Here is a 21,540-nt window from a genome sequence, read left to right as displayed (position 1 = left end):
CTTCTCACCTCTTTGAATTCTCACATGCCCTTGGGAACAGCGTAAGGGTTGGGGTAGCATGAGGCTTAGGGTTGGGGTAAGGAAATCACACGCAATCGCGCGACGAGAGGTGGAGGATAAATGGATACAGATACATCAAAGAAGGAACCGTATCTATTATAACGTCGATTGTATTTGATGTGAGATCGACTCTCGTATGTCGAGGAAGATAAGGTAAGGAGGGGCTTGTAATTTCTTATATTTGTGAAAGGATATGTAATATCATATGATACGGTCGACAGAAAACTGTACACAGCGGAAAAGATCCACAAACCACTTCCCTCGCAGCCAACAACACTGGAACGACCCCCTCCCCAAAACAATGGAAACACGGCATCACGAATGATCTCAATCATCAAACGGCCATGACTCTCGCCACACGGCTTTCTCCTCGTCAGTGCGCGCAATCCTTTCGATGAACTGTTCCTTGCATTGGCGAAGGGCGGCCTTCGCGAGCTCATACTGCTCCGACCTCACGAGCCCACGCTCAGGGAACAGGTCTTCCAAGCTGTCTCGAACATCTTGCATGGCATACATCCCGCGCAATGCACCCTCCGAATCCGCCATGACCGCGTCCTTCTCGGACGATGAATAGGACTTGAGTGTTCGGATATCGTCGCTGTTGTTGGCCGCCAGCCCGACCGCCGCCGCCGCGGGAGGAGGACCGGTGGATGAGGAAGATTCGAGAAGCTCGAGGATGGTGGCCGTGTACGTCGCCTCGCCGTCGACGAGGAGACTCCGCGCGAGCGACAGGAGGTCAAACGAAGAAGGCGAGGCGGCCTCCTGGAATTGCCAACACTTCCAGACCTCCGGCGCGGTGCCCGCCATCAGCGTCCGATAGAGTGCGCGGAGAGCCTGTCGCGAGTAGAGGGTGTTGGCGCGGACTGTTCCCTCATCGGGGAACTGCTCGTAATCGCTCGGGAGCTCGGGACGTTCTACCCCGGGCAGCTGGACACCCTCGTAATCGAGGAAATACGGTTGCCGGGCTTGGACGAACAAGGGGGCGATCTCGGTGGATTGCCAGTCGATGATGCTCGTCACCTCGGTCGGGTGGAGGGGGTCGACGAAGATGTTCTCCGTGTGGAGATCGCTGTGCCAGAGGCATGCTCGACGGAGGGCTTCGTCGGTGGGAGCGATGTGGTCGATCAAGTCCAGGTAATAGCGGATGGCTTGGGTTTTCTTCGCTCGGGTGGGCTGATATGTTCCGGGCCCGCAGAGAGTCACGGGGGATTTGGGTAGTTTCGAGAGTTGTCGGACACACGCGAGCTCTCTCTCGCCGATGGCTCTGAGGTACTGTACGACTTGATTCCCTTGTGATGAAAGCGACAGGTCAGCCGAAGGATGGTCGTTCTGGAGCATTCAAGAGCCGACTGACATGGGCCTCTATCAAAAGCGATGGACAATCTATCGTTATCGCTCCAATCCCTCCCCGTCGTCGGTCCCATAGAGAACCTCGCATCCTCCCTGGAAACCCCATCTCGATCGGTGAATCTCAGAGGAGTACCACCATCCGGGCAATCGCCGACGTGGTAGATGCTCCCGAACTTCTCGAACACCGTCGATGCCCAAGTCCTCTGATATTCACCGATCGTCCTGGTCAGCGCCCAGCGGTCCTCTATCGACATGGAGGGAAACACAGTCTCAAGAGGAACACCCTCGACCTTTTCCATGAGGATGTATTCGGCGCCGACGCGCGTCTCCCGGGAATCATTGCACCACGCGTAGACCTCCGGTGTTGGAATTCTCAAAGTCTCGCGCATCTAGACATTTTTTGGTTAGGAACGACCAGCGGATCGGGGGTTCCATCCGAAATACAGTTTCATTTGCGTGATCCCACGAAAGGAGAGAGAGAGAGACACTTACGAAGTCCATCGTGGCGACTTCACTCGCCACCGTCAATCCCGCCGGCCCAGCGTTGGGATTCGGAATCTTCGCCACCACCTCCCGTCCATCGCTCATCGTCAAAAGCAAAGCCTTGTTGAACAATCCATCCGGCAATTTCTCCAGCTTCACACAACTTGAGCACGAGGACGTGGAGGAGGAGGAGGAGGAGGAGGAGGAGGAGGCAGACGAACAGGAGCTCCCGCCGACGGCATCTGCCGCAATTTTGCCTAATTCGTGGACGTCGAAGATTATATGTCGCTGGGCCATTTCGGTTTTCTCGTCGCAAACGAAGCGCCCTCGGGTGTAATTGTACAGGTCGGAGAGAGGAGGGTGGACCATCAGGGCGGCGGCGGCGGTATGTCTTCGACGGCGCAGGAAAGGGTGCGTGTCGCTGCCGATTGCTCGGAATCGTCTGTGGACTTCGTGCCATGCTCGATGGGAACGCATGCTCTCCTGATCGGCATCTGATTCAGAAAAATCGGGAATGAGACGGGGGAAATCTTTGTAGAAATGGCATGCATCCTCAGGCGGAGATCATTGAAGGAGAGGTTCTTGTGTACAAAAATCCGCACATTGGCCGGTGGCTACACCGGCCAATGCATCGTCCGTGTCATCGTCGTTGTTCTTGTCAGGTATAGCCGAGACCGTGAGAGGACATTCGGAAGCATTACACACCATTGGTATCATTATCGCAAGATCACCTTGCGGACTGACGCGGATCACAGAGCCATTCTGGCTAGCAACACTGTTATTGTGTTCACGAACGATCGACAGGATTGTCCGTATGAGGGACTTTCCCGAGACGTGACCGGCGGGAGAACGGACAGGAGGATCACTGCATTCCACATCTGCGACTCACTTCTTCTCAACAAAAGCGTTGTCATCGCAAAGGATCGTCGAGGATTGTCCACCGCGCCTCCTGTACATACCTAGATACATAGGCATTCTCGTACGTGGATGTCACCATTGCGGATTTCCTTTGTTGACTATTATCTCAACTCGAAAAGGCTGTAATCCGGAGGTCTGCACATAACGATGAGGGCGGAGATTCCTACACTGTGACATTGATGGATTCCGGTGTGGAGAATCGTGTGCGTGTAGGGTGGAGTCATTTTTCCATCATTATTTTTTCATCAGCCTTGTAGTCGTGATTTGTTATCCTATCCATTCACCAGCCGCTCCCGTCGTCACAGTTTCGGTGGTTTTCGGCGGAAATGTGGGGTATGGTGGGCGCAACTACAGTACAGTCCAGCATGAAAGAGCACGTTACCAGCACGTGTGGTGGTGGTGCTGTTTTCCCTCTCACACTCAGCACGATGTCATTCCATTCCATCCCAGACTACCCGTCATCTCTTTTGTCCTTATTTTCCGAGATCAGCTCGATCTACCTTTGGCCGAAAAAGCCGGGAAAGAGGGAACTGCTGTATACTGCTGTATAGAATAATAACCATAATAAGTTTCGGTCGGCTCTCGCTCGTGCAGCATCGTTCGCATAGGTCCAACCGCTGATCGGCGGGGTGCGAGACGATCGATGATAATCCGGAGAAAGAAGAAAGCGTGCGCGCGTGTGTGTGTGGGAGATAGACACGTTTGCCTGTGCACGTATCCCTGTGCCGCAAGACTGGATCTCTCCCGGCTGTCGTATCGTTGATAGTATTGGGCGAGCGGTTCGCTCTCACGCCAAACGAGAACGAGAGTGGCCCAGATGAATTATAGCAGAATAGCAGCAGCAGGAGCCGCAGTCATCAGTCCCTCGAGATTCCATCTCCTCCAGGGCGGGCGCGCTCATCGATGGGCCGGCGAAGAAGCTGGTCTCCCCCGCCCATTCCGATCGATTGTTTTCCTTGGCTGTGCGAAAAAAACGTCATACATAATAGCACCCGAAGAAAAACTCCCCTGCACATCACTATGTATGTGCAAAACAATCCACGGTGGAAATCTCTGCCCGCTCGGCCGGAAAGAAGAAGTGGAAAGGGATGGTATAGTATATAACTGTACCTAGGTATGTACCGTGTCCTAGATGGAGTACTGGAGGATGATGCAGTCGCTTGTGCTTGTCGCCGTTAAGCGATGGGGAGAACTGTACTATCATGCAGGTGGTTGCACATCTCCCGAGGAAGGAAGGGAGGGAGGGAGGAAGGCGTGTCGTCGGCATTTACGTCGTGTATGTGTGTGTCTGTGTGTGTGCTGTGACGATGGCCGTGAATGATGATCGATGATGACACACTCAACCTTGGAAGCTAGGTAGGTATTCCTTCTACGCGTGGAGTGCGTGCCGGACTACAAGGTGCTCGTTCTGCTATACGAGATCGACATCGCGATCCCTTATTTCTTCCGTTATTGTTATCATTATTGTTATTACATGCCTAGATGTGTCAAGGACGGAGAGATACCAGTGTTCGTTTCCGAGTCATCTGGGAGAAAGAATAGAGAAAGAGAGGTAGAGATCTGGGTCTATCCCAACAACGATGACGCCGATCTGTTTCGCGGAGGACGCGCATCCGACCGTTGATCCAGTACACATACATAATAAGCTTTTCCTTCTCATCGTTGTCTTTCCAATACGATGCAATGCCGAGAGACAACAATAACGACTGCAGAGAGGACGATCTTTGCCCTGCCTGGGCCTGCCTTGAGAGAGAGAGAGAGCCGGTGTTTTTCCTGGTTCAGCTTCTATCGTCTTTTTGTCTCTGGCTATTTGCTTCTGTGCAGTACAGTATACATGACGGGAGTGTAGGAGGGAGGTTTCAGGAATTGGGGGATTTGTCAATGGACAAGACATTGATGAAATCCGATCTGATATGTTCCTGCGTTGTAGGGGAAGCGAACCTCCCCAGAGGAAAGGCGCTCGCCCGGGAGGGGACCTGCATGGGATCGGTCGTTGTTGGTGGTTGTCTTGCCGGAATGTTCTGTTGGCCTCGATTGTATGCTTGCTTGCGGTTCGATCGCGTGTGCGTGTGTGTGCGGTGCCTGATGGACACGGAAGACCTTGCATGCGACCGGTCCATCGGGGAACCTTTTTACTCCATTTCACTACCAGAGAACGATGGTAACGACAACGGCACGGATATCTACGGCTTGATGTTGTACATACTGAACCGATTTCTGCGGTGCGCCGCGTTTGCTCGTGGTGGTGTTTGTTCGGCCGGGGACCGCATGCATGCAGGTGCATGATGATGCTCTCTCTGCAAGGTGGGTGTCCCGAACTGCCTAGGCAACTGGATGCCGACGGGGATCGCTCTGCATGTGAAATGCAGAGCGGACCTTTTTCGCGATGGATTTTTTTTCTTTTCTCTCCCGACGTTTCCTGCTCTTTCATTTGCGTGGATTCCTATTGGTCGCCTTGGAGAGGGAAAGTGCGCGAGGTGGGTGCCGCGGCCGGCCGGTCGGCTGCGATGCATCGCATCATCGTGAGCTGCTTCCAGGCCAGACGGACCCTGTTCCACACTTCTCTTCACGTCTCTCCACGATCAATGATGCAGGTCCGATGACAGAGAGATCGAGAGAGATGACTCCACATTATTGCTAGGCCTGCTATGTCGCGGTTGTTTTTGTGAGAGAGGCACGAACGACGTGTGCGCCGAGTATGGACCGGTGCTCACGCGTGAAAATGTAGTAGCATACCCACTTCGTCTCTTGTTCCAGTACTCACACCGAGAGACACGGCATTATGGAGTAATCTAGCAGCCTTGGAATGGAGGGACATGTATTGCTACGGAGGGTCGCTGATAAGCCGAAGGAAAGTCAGAAGAGGATCCCGAAAGGAATGTAACACATCTTCTCTCGTCACTCGGTGGAACGACGGGTGAGTGTTGAGCGGGGGAACGGCGGCGAAGAGTAGGGAAGAGAGAGACATCAGGTGAATCTGTGCTCATCGGAACCTCAGGTCGGGAATCCAATATAGTCATACAGCGATACAGCAGTGTGATGAAGGAGATGGTCCTTTCAGATTGTCGCGGATGGTCAAGCCATCGTCGTCGTCGTCGTCGTGGGCGTCGTGGGCGTCACCGTTGGAGAGAGCACACTTCTCGTGCGTGTTGCGGCCACAACTACGCACTCTTGCACATCCAGTACACACATACAGGACACACCAGCATCTGGATACATGCAAGTTCTCTCTCTTCGGTCTGGCGCATTCACGACGATCATATGTCAACAATCCCACTGAATACCGAGAACTGTATTCGCCCGTAGTGACAACGAGGAAGTGGATAAACTGAGGTTCTTCTTGTATCGCCCGGCCTTGTACAATTGAGTGACCAGTCGGAATGGATACGGCCACCAGCATTCCTTCCATACCCACCAGCACCAGCATTGTCCTCACGATCCCCACCATCCGTTATTCGGTCCCAACAACATCATCAGTACCACACCTGTTTTTTTCCTAGACAAACAAGTGAGAACAAAGTCCCTGCTCCTCAGACTTTTTGGGGGCGTATGTGCCTTTGTCCGCTGCTGCCGCCGCTGCTGCTACCCTCCCTCTATCCTTTGTCTGATGTCTCCCATTGACGACATCGTCGACCCCGGCGCGATAGTCTATCTTCGTCTGTTTGACATGTGTGCGTTTGTGTGTGTGGTCTCCATAGTCGTAGTTATACATATCCTCCAGACTCACCTCATCGCGTGGTTTCATTCCCTCTCTCACCCTGACGACCTCTTTTGCGCATTGCTCTCTTCTGTTGCTACGACCTTTAACGACATCCCGCCCATCTTCCTCGACAGTAGAGTTCCGCGCCATTGGGAGAATCAATCCTCCATCCCACTCTCGAGATCGACGCACGCACGAAACGACACGCCCTATCGACGGACAGAAACCAACGTGCCACGCTACGCCACGCAAACATCGCTCTCCGTTCCACGCTTGGAGATCCTTCTTCGCACGCCGCTCCAGGTTCGGATCAACAGTGCATCTCGTGGGGACAGAGGACGGCTTGGACAGGAGTGATCGACTATAATAACACAGCACACGGTTCTCTCATCGATCCCACGTCAACACACACACACACATACACATACACCTGCCGGATCGACCCATTGCGCATCTGCCACGACTCTTTCGCGTTTGTGCGCGCGTGTATGTCACCGTCCATATCTGGCGTTGGCCGAATTGGTTCTTATTCGGATCCTATTTGTCCGCTGCTGGAATATATTACTCCAGCGTTCTGACAGCGCATTGGGCCCACACGAAGAGCAGCGAGCCTCAGCACCATCCATCAGTCAGTCAGGCACCGACACACCAACACACCTCACACCGCTTGACCTTCCCTCCCCGCTACGTCCGATATAGCATCCAATCGTCGAGCGAGCGAGCAGTAGGACCAGACCATTGTTCCCTTCGCGCTCGATTTGGGCGCATGCGCAGGACACACGGCAGCTTGGCTTTTTCTTCCCACTGAGAACTGACTGTGTGAGAAAGAAAGCTGGGTGCGGGCGTCGATTGATTTCCTCCCAGGGAATATCCGGCGTTTTTTTCCTGTTCCCGATTTGGTGGCTGCTGTTTGCTGGAAATACACGTGGATTTCCTCTCGGCCTTACTTTTTCCACACACGGCAAGGCGGCGCATTCGACGGGACAGGGCCCGCTCACCACACACACGCACACATATATTATATACACACACGCACACACACACCACGGATAGCGCCATCACGGTCAGCACCCAAACGCAGGCACACCCACACAGAACACACATTTCCCACACAATCCACCACCACGACCACCACGACCACCGCCTGCATCACCATCAATCATCACCACGTACATACTTTGCACCATCATCAGCGCGTCACGTCACGATTTGTTGGGTTGGAACCCATCAAGCCCCGCGGCAATTCTCCCGTTGAATCCGCCCGTGGCCCGCTGTTCCGTCCGCCTCTTTCCCGCCGGCGGTCTTTCCCTCGCGCACACACACACCCACGACACACACCACGACACACACACCACACCCAGATCCTCCTGGACCTCTGCCGTAAACAGCTGCGCTTGCTTGTTTCCTTGCTTGGGCCCCGGCTTTTGCTCTTCTGCATCTGCTCTGCCCTGCCTGACGCACTCACACTGCCGCCAGACCGTTGGCCGACCGTCATCCTCTTTTAGCTGCACGTTTGTGCCCGACCAACGACCACGACCACGACCACGGTCTCGTCGTCCATTCGTTCATCGTCCTATCAATCTTCAACATCAGAGCCGGAGACACCCACATACCTGGAATCCTGTATAGCTACTAAACCCACATCCTTGGAATACTGTATAACCACTGGAACGCATGCGCACGACCTCTGCCACGTTGGTATCAATCTTGGATCACATCGCCGAATCTCACCAATCTACAGCTACTATGTTCATGACCGCTTTGTTATAACCTCCACCCTCTGCAACGCAGATCCTCCACATCATCTCCAAACCGAAAAAAATGCGCTCCCTATCTTTCAGCAAGCTGAAAACATCCGCTTCATATGACAACATGGCCTACGCTATGGATCCTTCTCACATCATGTCTCCGGCGGCGCATTCGCGGAATTCTTCAGCGGCCTCTGCGCCTGTGTCGCCCATCACCTCGACCGCGTCTGCGCGGAGTCACAGCCACAGTCGATTCCCGAGCACAGCATCATCACTCACCACGGTTCCGGATTCACCAACCCTGACTGCATCGAAAATGACCTTGCATGACCTCGTTGAGGAACCTCTAGAACAAGAGGAATCCGTCTCATCGAAACATGCGCCCAGTGCTATGGAGGAACCCTTATGCATTTGTATGTACCATCGAGCGGCTCGTCGTGAAGCAGCACGTCGTATGCTTTGTCATGCTAATCTAAAATTGGACAGGCGACGAGTCCTTTTGTGAACACCAGCGTCCATCTCGTGGGCTCAGCATGACACAGAATTTCCCCGAATGGTTTCCCGACGACGATTACTTTGCCGACTCTCGACGGTCACGAGAATCCTCAGTCCATCGTCGTCCGTCCGTAGAGGCATCGCTCAACAACCTGACGGCGCGTTGGTCGCGTCATGTCCCATCAATGCCAAAAAGGCGATGGCCTGGTCGCAAATCATCCACATCACTTTCAGAGACGACGATCCGCAGTGCACCCTTATCACGTGCATCGTCAATGAAGCAATCCCCGACGCGACGTTCGACCATGACCCACACATCAACAGAGGCCCTCGGGAATGCTGTGTCCGCTTGGACTTCCGCAGAGGTCAATGAACGGCTACGGCGTGGCTCGACAAGGACCGTGCAGCCTCCGATGGAGATTGAGATGCCCACGGGCGAGTTCGACCCTTCTCAACGACCCGAGCCAGTCTCGACGCCGCTTCTACCTCCTATGATCGCCCCTCGCTCGACAACTGCTTCGACTGAGAACCTCGGACTTTCACTACACCCTCCGGCCATGTCGCGAATGGAAAGCGATCCGCTACCTTCATTCTCCCGCCGCGTCGCATCCGAGAGACCTACTCCTTCCCTCTCGAGTAAAGTCTCTCATGCGTCTATTCGCAACCAGCGCGACTCGGGAAATTTCCGACAGCCTTCCTTTGCTGATGGCGTTCCTCAATGCCCACCGACCCGTTCCAGCGCGGCCGATTCATCGTATCAAATTCCTCTCACCGACGATGATGATGACAGCATCTGGTCCGCACGCCTCGGCCACGCCAACTTCCACATCCTACCTGCGCCCTATTATCCCGCCATCATTAACCGCCAGACTTGTCAACGACTCCTCGATGACTGGGAGTCCGCTCGTGGGCAGTACATGCGTCTTGCTGCAGATCTCGCTTGCCATCATGGCCCCACATCCGCCGTCTTCGCCATGGCCAACGAGAAATGGGCCGGGATCGACGCGCAATGGCGCGAAGCCCACCGCGAAGCCTTCCAAGCCGTCGCATCCGCCGCCCTGGACGAAGCCGCCCATCACGGCCACGACGACACCCTCCCCGCCGCAGCATCGTCCACGCACCAAATCCACCCCGACGATCCGCTCACCCTCGCCCCGAAACCCTTCGTCTTCCAATCCCTCGCCGAAACCCCTTCCTGCTCCCTCCCCGCCCCGGAAGACGCCTACGCCGAGTTCATTCTGCCCAGCGACGAGGACCAAACCAACGGCCTCCGCAACCGCAGTCGCACCACCGCCACCGCCAAATTCCCCGCCGTCGCCGCCAGCGAAATGGTCGGGCCCATGGTCCAATACGCCGCCAAAATCCCCAACAACAGCGCCGCCGCCGCCGGAGGTGGGATCCGGAGACTCCCCGGCGGCACCAGCCTCGACGAGGAGCGTGACTCCTCGTCCTCATATCTCTTCAACGAGAAACGTGGCCGCGAGAAACGCTCCCGCGGCTGCATCCCCCTCCCGGCCTTTTCGGGCGCGAGGGAGGTCCTTGCGGGCGCGTTCCGCTGGAAGACGGCGTCGGCGGCGTCATCATCGAATCCTCCTCCTCCTTCCCTGACGTCGTCGCCGTCTCCGAGGAAGACACAGTTCAGCGAGAAGATGCCTTGGTAGACAGGCAGGCAGGCTATGGCTTTCCCCTCCTTTTCTCCCTTTTTTCTGGATGGTGATGGGGGTCTTTACGACGATTCTTTGACCCACCCCCCCTTTTGTTTTCCAACCTCGAGATTCTTAATGTATGATACAACGAATTTTCTATTCACGACGAATTTTCCCACGACCATCCGGGAATGACACACATAACGCCCACAGAGGCCCCCTCTCACGAGAAAGAAGAAAAAAAAGCCGTTTCAGATCTTCCCAGATCTATGTCGTCCATGTAAATTCCTCCTTCTCTTTTCTTTTTTCCATCCAACGAAAACAGTACTCCATGCATCGGCGCGGACCGAGCGGCAGGGAGAGCTCGGAGATTCGGGACCGTGAGAACATCGGCGTCGGGATTCCTTTCTTTCTCTTCTTTTCTTATTCCTCTTATCATCTTCTTTCTCCCCTTTCGACGGAGATGGGGATATCGGACATAATGAAATGCGGAAAATGAGAGAGGGGTCGGGGAAGTTCATGCGGGAGAAGAGGGAATAGGATATGGGGAAAGGAGTATACGGTTCTTTTATCATGGGTGGATGGAGTATAGGAATGCATGAATGGATGAATCAATGAATGATTGGATGCTTGGATGGAAAAAGAGACAAGAGGGAATGGGGATCGCGCTGGAGTCGGTAGGTAGATAGCTAATCGGGAAAATGGAAAGGGAAGCGAGAAGGAAGGAAAGAAAGAAAGAAAGAAGGAGGGAGGGAAAGAAGCAGGGAGAGAGGGAGGGAAAAGGCTGCGCTTAGCTATTTAGACGAATATGGAAGCATGTTGACGAACCCTTTCTATATTATTGCTATTGTTACTAAGTGGGTTCTGGTTCTTTTTTTGGTACTAATGATGAGAATAAGAAGAATATCTCTATTGTGCTCCGTGGAAATGATCTCCAAGATCGATGATCGATGGCTTTTGGGATACGTGCTGATCGCGATGACAACTTTGACACACATATATAGGGGTCGTGTCGTTTCGGGGAGGGCACTCCGACGACGGCTTGAAATACGCAGGCTGATGTGTCGCTTTGTCCTCTCTCTCGAATTTGTCTGTACCATCTCACATACGTAGTACATGTATCATCGAAGTAATAGATAATGTATTGTTTTATGCCGGATGCTAGGGGCTGACGGATTCTGAGCCGATCCCGCATACTTCTCGGCAGGTCATAAATCCATGTCTGGTGCGATCGCAAATATTCTACTCTGCAAAGCATCGCTTGGCGCCGACGAATCTGCCATCTCCTCCACCAGCTTTCCGACCGTCCAACGCGCGCGGCACCCTGCAACCGTAGTGTGTTTCGCGTTTCGGGATTCGTCATGGATTGCAGCACGAGCAGCTGAACTATTCTTCGGCTCGTTTCATCAACGGCGCGAGTTGAATCCCTAAATTCTGGGCGGCGACGAACGAAGGTAGCTTTTGAACGGGAATGTGTCATCATGGTGCTGGGCCACATTTCAAAAAGCTGTGTCGGGCCGACAGTAGTGATAACGAATGGATTTTGCGGCGGTGGGTGTTCAACATATTGCAAACGCTCAGCTCAGGTGACAGGGACTTGTGGCACAGTAGAATCACAACTTGCCATACGACAAACAAGCTAATTCACAAACACCAAGCACCCGTGTTGTGATCATTCCTACGGACAAGAAAATAAACAACTCCCAGCAAAACTTGCAGACTGGATCCCCTCCCGTCAAGATGAAGCTCCTCGACCTTCCGGCGGAACTGATCGACGAGATCATCGCGCATCTTGTGATCTCCGTCGGCATCAGGAAAGCGGTTCTTTATAGATCCGTATGTCGATCATTCAACTCGGCTCTACTACATGCTATTTGTATTGCTCAAGTTGTCGATGTTTATCATCCATTCACTCCGGGACTGTCTGCGAAGATGCATTCTGGTCTCCTGAGTAAGATTCTCGCGCGAAAGGCGATGACACCTGAGAGACATCGAAGATCATTTCTCGCTGCTATTGCAAATATAGTCGCTGAACTCCGAAGTCTTGCCATCGGACTAGCTATTGATATAACAGATGACCGCTGGTTCGAACACGTGGCTGAGGTAGTCGCAAATGAGGGAAATAGCCAGCCATTCCCCGACGCTTGGAGCAATCCTGACGCTTGGAGCGATGAATCACGATTAAAAAATCTGCTCTCCGGTGTCGCCATTCTAAGAATCGAGGAACTGTTCATGAAGCTATCCGACAAGTTCGAGGGCCTCAGCTTAATCGTGAACAATGGTTCACACTTCTTCCGTGAACCTTTGACGATTGCAGCTGCTCGGGGGCATGTTGGCATCGTTCGACGTCTTCTCGCTCTGGGGGCTAGCCTCGAGTTGGATGCCTGTGAGGTTGATGAAGTGCGTTCCTCCCAATTCTGGCGCTCTCGTGGGCACGATGACGCACAGGCGGAATTTGGCCTCCAAGATGGTAGCATGCAGAGCATAGCGATCGGCAGCAGATCGGCACGGACTGCTCTAGAATCTGCAGCCCGTGGTGGGCATCGAGAGATGTTGGAGTTATTATTAGACCCCGCCTACCGAATACCCATCACCAGCATTGAGTACTACCGCGCCATCGTGGCAGCTGCTGAAATCGGTAGACCAGATCTAATGGACATTCTGTTCTCTACAATCGGGAAATCTTTGGGAGTTTCCACGGCCTTGGACTCATACATCATATGTGCCGCAGTTCGAGGAGGCCATCTCCTCCTCGTAGAATCGCTCATCGAAGCTGGCGTCGACATCAACGGAGTCGACCACGTGGATGGGTGGGATAATGGACGTCCATCAGGCACAGTCTCGCAAGCCGCAGCCAAGGGAAACATCCCCATGTTAAGATTTCTCTTGGAGAGAGGAGCACTCGCAAAATACGACGAAAATTACGGAGAAGAACCGCAGCCCCTGAGTCTGGCTGCCGAACACGGCCAGATGGAAGCCATTCACGTCCTCCTTGATTTCGGAGTGGACCCGAGACGGGCAATGTGTAAATGCATGCAGAGTAGGCGTCCCTCTCTAGTCAAAGGGTTGATGGAACGATACCCTGGCATGATCCAGAAGGAAGATTGGTGGTTCGGCCGATCCGCGCTCGTTCATGCCATTGACGGATCCACAAAGCTGGATTATATCGACTTCCTGTTGGCAGCAGGGGTACCATTGAATGCCGGATATGACAATCCTTCCTGTATACCGATGAACTTGGCCAAAGATACCCCTTCTGTTCTCTTGTCTACCATAGATTATCTCATTGCGCGTGGCGCTGAGCCGACCGAGGGAGAAATGAGACCGCGAGAGACTTCTCTGGATAGATATGGGGTCCTCATCTCGGAGGAGTCTCGTCAGTGGACACAGCTTTGCTGAAAGGAATCACGGACAATGTATTGTTCGGAAGTCTCGCGAGGGGACTTGATCTTTGAAATTCCCTGGACAGCTTGGACTCTCTGCAGCGATGCATTTCAAGAGACCTCTCCAACGAGATGCGCTTTCAGAACCATGGTACAATCAAATCACGTCGAAAACCCTTTATTGATGAAAAATCCCACCATGCAGTACCGTACATGCTATTGCATGACATATGCGAAGATGTGCATGTCCAAAGACTTGGAAAGGCTATTATCCAGACCAATCGCTCCACGTTCTTCGGGCTGTTGAACTCCATGTGCCAATGGAGCTAGAGTAACTTGAGATGCTGTGCTTGATGATCAACACATAAAAACATGCAGCCCGTCAGCGCTAGCTCTCTTCCATCGAAATATGCTCGATGAGGTAAAATTCTCCGTTGCAGTGTACCTCCACTCTTGGCGATCTCCAACATCAAGGTTCCCCGCAGCAGAGCGACATTGGTGCTTCTCGGGTTGACGTGCAGCGCCCACCATTTTTCGATATGGACGATGCATTCTCGACGACTAGGAAAGGGTACAGAGAGACATGTCTACTGTGATATATATGTATAGTAAGATGTCATGAATCGTCTGCACTTGCTGCGATGCTAGCTCCATTTCGATTCCCAAGGGAAGATTCTTCGACAGAGACGCAAATCATCAGGTTCAATATTCGGACAACAGGTAGTATCATCACCAGGAGGGAATACAAGACTTGGTAAGCCAAGATGGGTGTCAAGATTCTCTCCCTCTTGGCCCTTGTCGGTCATTTAGTCACAGTACATGCTGGATTCCACGCTGTCGTTGGCGGTGGATATGGCCGGCCTAGTAGAACGACGACAACGACTTCAAGTCCGACATCAAATTCCGCGAAGCAGTGTTCAACCACCGTCATCGTCACTCAAATTGCAACCGTCACGGCTCCAGTCAGCACAATCACTTACGAGATATCGTCATACACTGCGGAGGTCGATGGCAGCATCCTTGGTTTCGTTCCGGCGGTCCTCAGGCGGTCGACGAAATATCCCGGGACCACGAAGGTAACGGCGTCAATTTCCACTCTCACCCGAATCACAGTCCCGACCTCGACGATCGGAGTGTCCTCCACTATCACCGTCCCTGCACCATCCGGATTCCTCCCCATCGAGAGTACCCTTCCCAATGCGACAGGACCCTACTCCCACCCCGGATCCAATCCCGCCGGAAAACGCGATTTAGCAAAGATACCATGCCAGACCATCACGCGCACATCCCTCTTGACGACCACCCTTCCCGGACCCATCGCCACCACTGTCACGACCGTCTCCGGTCTGGGCATCGGCTTCCCCGAGGTGAGCACCACCTACGACTTGGTCGGCTTCTCAAACTTCGCCCAGACCTTCACCAACGACGGCGGATCCTACATCACCGTCCCCACGCCCCGCGCCATCACCACCTATCTCGCCACCACCGAGACCACCGTTGTCCTTCCGACGCAGTACGACGCCGGCCGGAACATTTCCATCTATGCCGCGTGCCAGACCGTCAACTTCGCCGGCCGAGTGGTGTACGACTCCGGACCCTTCGACTCCTACCTCCTGAAAGACACAGCACAGGAGCGCGTGGGGGGAGCCTTCCAACGCGCGTACGACTGCTGCGCCGCAGCGTTCGAGCTCGGCGGCGTGGGTTTCTGGCAGTGGAGTCCCCAGTCGAATAGTTGCTTCGTACATCGCGTGGCGACTAGCAATGATGCGTGCGTGCAGAGCGCACAGAATTTCGATGTCAGTCATGCCGGTCCGGTCAGTCCGGCGGATGAGCAGCAATATGGCGGTCGTGTCACTGGGAATGGTGTTTGTGGACGGGTCACGCGTGCGGTGCCGTATCCGGAGGCTGGACCAGGGTCGGGAATCGCATAAGTCTCGTGCAAGGAACATATTGCTATATTCTGTGATTATTTGAGATATAAACTATCAAGAAAATGAGTCTTTACCTCGATGATTTGAGGTGTTTGATTCAGGCGATGCATCCATGATCACAACTCAATCTCCCAGATCTAAAGATCTCTGGGCAGATCTCTAGGGTCCCCTGCCTCGCGGCGACGCTTCCTTATTTTCGCGCCTCGTTCAGCGTATGCCGCCGACCGAGAGCCTACAAATGCGGGATCAGGCGAAAACTTCTGCGTTAAGGAAAGGTCCAGGCTTCCGCCGTTAGTGTAGAGTTCTTCTAGGACCTGGCTAAGCAGATATTTCATGCTCTCGTCATTCGCCCGCTCGCCCGTAACGATCACTACGTCAATAGCTGAAATGTTCTTATGTCTGGTTCCTTGGCTGCTGTTCTGCAGCAAACTGCGAAGCTCGGACTTGAAGAGGTCGTCGCAACGGGCTTGGGCGGAAGGGTTACTAGGATTTTCGTTGAGGCATGCCTCCCGGGCGTCAGAGCCAGGTCCACTCGCGAAGGGTCCGGGTTTGAGCCGTGACACGTATCCGCACTCTTCCTCCCACAGGGAAGCTGTAAGAGATTGCCGCGTATATTCGACACCCAAGATGATCTTGGCCGGGTCCTGAATGTATCCCGGTTCTTCGGGCAGAACGTAAACAGAGCAGCGTCCTCCCAAGCCGAGCGCCCGATCTTGCTCCGGCATTATGCAGCCGAGATGGTTCCAACTGTGCACTTGAATACTGTTCATGGCCGATTGAACATCGGCCCGAGCTCGAGCCCAGCGGTTAAGTTCAATTGCATGAATGGAGACGAGTGCCGACTCGACGGGCCGCTCAAGGTGTGCCCTAGCGGCAGCCACGAGGACGTGGAGGATTGGAGCGACAGGATTCGGAGGTTGCGCAGTAATAGGCCAGAATCGCTGGCAGAGTTGTTCTGAGAATGGACAATACGGAAATTGAGTGAAATCTTGCTGCTGTGATTCGCCTAGCATGTACGCTTTGTATTTCTCACCACCTTCGATTTTGGCGATGTCGATGTATGTGTCGTTCTCAGTAAAGGCGCTTACGGTACTAGCCATGGAGAGTTAGTTTTGCGTACCAAAGCATGTATACGGAGTGATTACTTACGCATAGCTATCGTAGAGGGTGATGCCAATACCGGGATCTTTATCCTCGGTAGCGAGTCCGACATTAAGCCAAATAGAGATGGCGATCAGGATGAAATACGACCTCATCTTAAGGGGATGTTTCGACCTTAGAGCAAGGAAAGACGCGGGCGACGTGCCCTTCAGTAGATGTTCGAAGTCTAGCCCGCTGTGACGGGCAGTCAGGCAGACAGTTTGCGGCGCAGGTTGTGTCCACGGCAGGCGCACGAGACGCTAGAGTGAAACAACAATCGCATCGAAGGGATTGCTGATTGGCCCATATGGATGCGCCTTGCAGAATGGTGAACAACACAAGGCTGACTGCAGGTAGGTCCCGGAGGAACAAGCTGGTCTGACCCGTAGATGCACTGGCATCGTATGCGCATGTTATCAGAATAGGAAATGACAACGTATGGCACAGTCGCGAGAGAGAGACGATGTGGCGTTATGGTAGTACACTGTTATTGCAGTCAGACAACTTGCAGGAATGTCGCCGTCAGTTGTCGCCCGAGGATTCCAAGCCGGCGCGGTGACCCAGGCTGTGGGCCGACCCGGCGGCTGGCTGGGTCGACCTCACCTCCTCCGTGTGCGCGTGTCGAATTGGGAGACTGTATCCGACGTGCACAATCCTTGCATGTGTCTGTGGATGCCCATAGAGAACGGTCATCTCTTCGTTGACAACTGCAATTATGAGCATATTGTCGCAAGGAGCTCATTCCCACTGCGATGTGACCATTCTCACGGCACGTCCTGTCAAGACGCGTGCAGTACAGTATTCCAAAATCGTGGACGACTGCGAAGGCGGACGCCGGCATGGACGAATATAAGTTGTTTCATCATGCGCAGAGGACACCAAGGCCTTTCAACCTGCGTTATTTCCTCATTCAACCTCCGAATGTCTAGTATCATCAAGTATACACATTGCAATGTTCCAGAGGCAGGCCCGGCATGTGCGCGCTTGTTCATACAGGCCCATCACGGTTGGCACACGCGTGGTCATATCTACGCTGCTGTATAGTAAACTGCGCCGTACCTCTCGAGACTTGCACTGACGGCAAACGTACTTACTTTCGAGTCGCCGTAACACGACTCGTCTCGTGAAACACCAATATGAACGCGTCACAGCTGATATCAATGACAATTTAGGACATATTCTCCACCACTGCCGCCCAAGGAGCGACGTCGCTGCTGGGCCCGATGTTTGCTCGTCACCTCAGACGGTGCGGCCATGCTGACAACCGCCATGATGTTTGAAAACTGTCTGGCATTTTCTTGTGTGGCCCAATAGAGCTCGAATTTCATATAAGGATAGCGTCCCGCATGTATCGTATTTCTTTTCGCCATCAAGATCGAATCTCCCATTCGGTCTGACCATCATTCATTTCAATCTTACTATCCCAAGGACCATCACGGTCACGAGGGCATCTCTTTCATCATGCGTGCAACAAGGCAGGTCCTTGTGAGCGTGCTGCTCTTCAGCCCGGCTGCTCTCGGTGTCGCCGTCGAGGCATATGATCCTAGCAAAGATGTTGTTGCGAATGCTCGTAAGCAGAACGACGACCCAAATCGGAAGTGGTGCCATATGAAAGAAGTTCCGAACACAAAGGGTGGTGGCTGGACGCAAGACAAAGGCGATCGGGACGAGTCGGTCAAGGCATGTATTGCTCAGTGCCCGCATTACAACGACGGCGATAAAATTCACAGCGCGCTTTGCGGCTATGCGGGAGGTTCGCCGGTTCCCTGGGAATACAAGAAAGGTATGTGGCACAAGTATCCATTGCTGCTTGATATGGAGCTGGCGAGAACTGAATGCTGACCGTTATCGTAGACGACAAGGGAAACCCCATTGAGCGTACGAGGACGTTGCCTTGTACTTGTGACTCTGCGATCCTCAACGCAATCGTCAAAGAATTTGTCGACGCCCTACCCGCAATTGGCGATGTGAGTTTGCGTTCTCGATGAGATGTGATGGACTCGCTGCTGACCCTGCTCCAGGTTACATGTACGGTCTTTACCTCTGCACTCACGGGTCTAGTCGACTTCGCCGGAAACAAGGTCATCGATAGTGTAGAGACTGCCATGAATCAGGCTAAGAAAGTCGGCAATTTCGACCCGACGCAGCAAAAGGTCATCAAGGGCGCCGTCATGTTCAATCAGGCCACCGTCGACCTCGAGAAGGGACGCAACGCTTTCGGCAAATGGCTGGCTGGCAAAGCCTGTGGCAACCACATCTCTGAGGAGCAACAAAATCAAATCTTCAACGCCGCCTACCAAACTTACGACATCATGGCCACCGCTGCGACTCTTCCATCGGGAGCATCCGCTGCTCTAGGAGCCTTCCGCTTGGGACAGATCCCGTGGAAGGGTATCAGTGATCTCGGCAATCAGCTCAACAACTTGGCCGGGAAAGTCAACCCTCAGCCCACCGCCAACCAAAACCATGCCCGAGACGTTGAGGCTCGTGATCCGAAGGGAGTCAAAATCCCCAAACCTCCGAAGGACAGCCCCCCAAAGCAGACCCAGGCTGCTCCGCCCGCAAAGCCAGCTACGACTGCTGCCGCCCCTCCTCCGGCGAAGCCAACCACAACTGCTGCCGCCCCTCCGCCGGCGAAGCCAACTACGACTGCTGCCGCCCCTCCGCCGGCGAAGCCAACCACTACCGCTGCTGCTGTTCCCCCGACGAGCGTGGTCACTGTGTCGCCCGTGAAGCCCACAAGCGTTGCTTCCCCCACTAGCATTGCCCCGACTACGACGGCCCACACGACCAGCGTCGCTCCGACCACATCGAGCAAGCCAACCAGCGTTATCCCGACCACATCGAGCAAGCCAACTAGCATTGCTCCGACTACTTCGGTTCTGCCGACCACTTCGAGTAAGGTGACAAGCATTTTGCCAACCACCTCGAGCAAACCAACTAGTCTTCCCACTACCTCATCAGTCTGGAACACTGCAGTTACAACCTCATCGAAGCTGACTAGCAGCCACCTGACGTCTTCTGTACTCACTTCCTCGCATGTGAGCACTGCTTTGACCAGCTCGGGATTGACCAGCAGCCGCACGACTTCTTCCGTCCCAACCTCTTCTCGCTTGAGCACTGGTCTGACAAGTTCCGGATTGACTAGTAGCCACGCGACATCTTCCGTCCCCACCTCTTCTCACTTGAGCACTGCTCTGACAAGCGCTGGCCTTACTAGCAGCCGCGCAACTTCCTCTGTACCTACTTCCTCGCATCTCGGTACTGCTGTGACAAGCTCGGGACTTACGAGCAGCCGCGCAACCTCATCTGTTCCAACCTCGTCTCACTTTGGTACCGCTTTGACAAGCTCAGGCATGACAAGCTCTGGATTTACTAGCAGCCGCGCAACATCGTCTGTGCCAACCTCGTCCCACTTTGGTACCGCCTTGACAAGCTCAGGCATGACAAGCTCAGGCCTTACTAGTAGCCGGGTGACTTCATCGATGCCAACTTCTAGTGGTTTCACAACCGAAGACGACGGAGAGTTCACAGCCGCAACACGTATGCCACACAGCTCGGGTCTGACTAGCAGCCGTGCGACTTCGTCTGGCCATACTTCCTCGCATTTCGGAACTGCTTTGACTAGCTCAGGCCTCACCAGCAGCCGCGCGACTTCTTCGATGCCTACTTCGACCGGTGTCACAACCGATGAGGATGGTGAGCTCACGACCGCCACACGCATGCCACACAGCTCAGGCCTCTCATCTCAAAGAACTTCCTCGGTTCCGTCAGCTACCTCATCCGGCCGCACCGGCCTGAATGGAACCACGCCTGGCCACTCTACGAGAACGAGCAGTGGAATGACCATGGAAGCTACTACTACGGCGCTGAACAGCACTGGAAGACACACCGTTTTGACCGATACGCTCACCTCATCGGGAAGGTTCCCTACCTCGACCGGTGCGCACAATGGAACAGGCAGATTCCCCACCACGACTGCTGCAGTTAATGGTACCGGAAGAATCACCGCGCTGCCAACCGCTGCTACCATCACGTCGCTTGGAAACAGTACTAGACTTCACCCCACCGGCTCTGCGATGAATGGCACCCTAACTGCCCATGGAACTATGGCTGCCAATGGAACACGTCCCACAGGCACCGGACAGACCTCGGCAACGTCATCAGACCTGTTCCCAGAGGAGACTGGTGCGCTTGATCCTGACACCACACCTGACACCACACCTGACACCGCACCTGGCACTACTGACCCTCTCGCGACTGATGTGCCCGACGCTACCGACCCTGAAGCTGCTGGATCCCCGGACACTGCGGAGCCTGTTGAGGCCACAGGCGTGCCTGGCTCGACTCATCCCGCGGCGACTGGCATGCCTGTTTCCAGCGATCCTCTTACCACTGACGTTCCTGATACTACCGACCCCGAGGCTACTAGCTTCCCGGATACTACCGAGCCTGTTGAGGCTACCGGCGTACCTGGCTCGACCCACCCCGTTGCCACCGGCGTACCTGCTACCACCGCTGACCCTGTCGATACTCCTGGCTCACCTGATTTTACCGACCCTTCCACCGACTCGCCCGACCTCACCGAGCCTACTACTGGTACACCGGATCTTTCTGAACCGAATGATACTGCCTTGCCAAAGACTACTAAGCCTGCCGCAACCGGCTCCCCTGATGTCACCGTCC

At 54.1% G+C, this 21,540-nt stretch overlaps 6 protein-coding genes across 6 annotated transcripts; 3 read left to right on the top strand and 3 right to left on the bottom strand.

Annotated features, from left to right (window-relative positions):
• Window positions 1-387: 387 nt before the first annotated feature.
• K489DRAFT_362095 (uncharacterized protein) lies at window positions 388-2,262 on the bottom strand (the record flags this gene model as incomplete). The annotated part of the gene is made up of 4 exons (XM_033602646.1): window positions 388-1,349; window positions 1,415-1,799; window positions 1,903-2,056; window positions 2,111-2,262. The coding sequence occupies 4 exons, from the start codon at window positions 2,260-2,262 to the stop codon at window positions 388-390; spliced, it is 1,653 nt and encodes a 550-aa protein (XP_033457457.1).
• A 3,565-nt stretch (window positions 2,263-5,827) lies between these two features.
• On the bottom strand, window positions 5,828-6,259 carry K489DRAFT_372918 (uncharacterized protein; the record flags this gene model as incomplete). The annotated part of the gene is made up of 1 exon (XM_033603376.1): window positions 5,828-6,259. The coding sequence occupies one exon, from the start codon at window positions 6,257-6,259 to the stop codon at window positions 5,828-5,830; it is 432 nt and encodes a 143-aa protein (XP_033457456.1).
• A 2,124-nt stretch (window positions 6,260-8,383) lies between these two features.
• Window positions 8,384-10,415, top strand: K489DRAFT_433823 (uncharacterized protein; the record flags this gene model as incomplete). The annotated part of the gene is made up of 2 exons (XM_033608535.1): window positions 8,384-8,672; window positions 8,746-10,415. The coding sequence occupies 2 exons, from the start codon at window positions 8,384-8,386 to the stop codon at window positions 10,413-10,415; spliced, it is 1,959 nt and encodes a 652-aa protein (XP_033457455.1).
• Window positions 10,416-12,140: 1,725 nt separating this feature from the next.
• K489DRAFT_412376 (ankyrin) lies at window positions 12,141-13,799 on the top strand (the record flags this gene model as incomplete). The annotated part of the gene is made up of 1 exon (XM_033607922.1): window positions 12,141-13,799. The coding sequence occupies one exon, from the start codon at window positions 12,141-12,143 to the stop codon at window positions 13,797-13,799; it is 1,659 nt and encodes a 552-aa protein (XP_033457454.1).
• Window positions 13,800-14,547: 748 nt separating this feature from the next.
• Window positions 14,548-15,714, top strand: K489DRAFT_372915 (uncharacterized protein; the record flags this gene model as incomplete). The annotated part of the gene is made up of 1 exon (XM_033603375.1): window positions 14,548-15,714. The coding sequence occupies one exon, from the start codon at window positions 14,548-14,550 to the stop codon at window positions 15,712-15,714; it is 1,167 nt and encodes a 388-aa protein (XP_033457453.1).
• A 137-nt stretch (window positions 15,715-15,851) lies between these two features.
• On the bottom strand, window positions 15,852-16,970 carry K489DRAFT_412374 (uncharacterized protein; the record flags this gene model as incomplete). The annotated part of the gene is made up of 2 exons (XM_033607921.1): window positions 15,852-16,806; window positions 16,864-16,970. 2 exons carry the CDS (start codon window positions 16,968-16,970, stop codon window positions 15,852-15,854), a joined length of 1,062 nt encoding a protein of 353 aa, XP_033457452.1.
• Window positions 16,971-21,540: the final 4,570 nt, after the last annotated feature.

The sequence above is a fragment of the Dissoconium aciculare genome (assembly GCF_010015565.1).
Source record: "Dissoconium aciculare CBS 342.82 unplaced genomic scaffold K489scaffold_11, whole genome shotgun sequence".
Taxonomy (NCBI): domain Eukaryota; kingdom Fungi; phylum Ascomycota; class Dothideomycetes; order Mycosphaerellales; family Dissoconiaceae; genus Dissoconium; species Dissoconium aciculare.
This window is presented reverse-complemented; position numbering and strand designations above follow the sequence as displayed.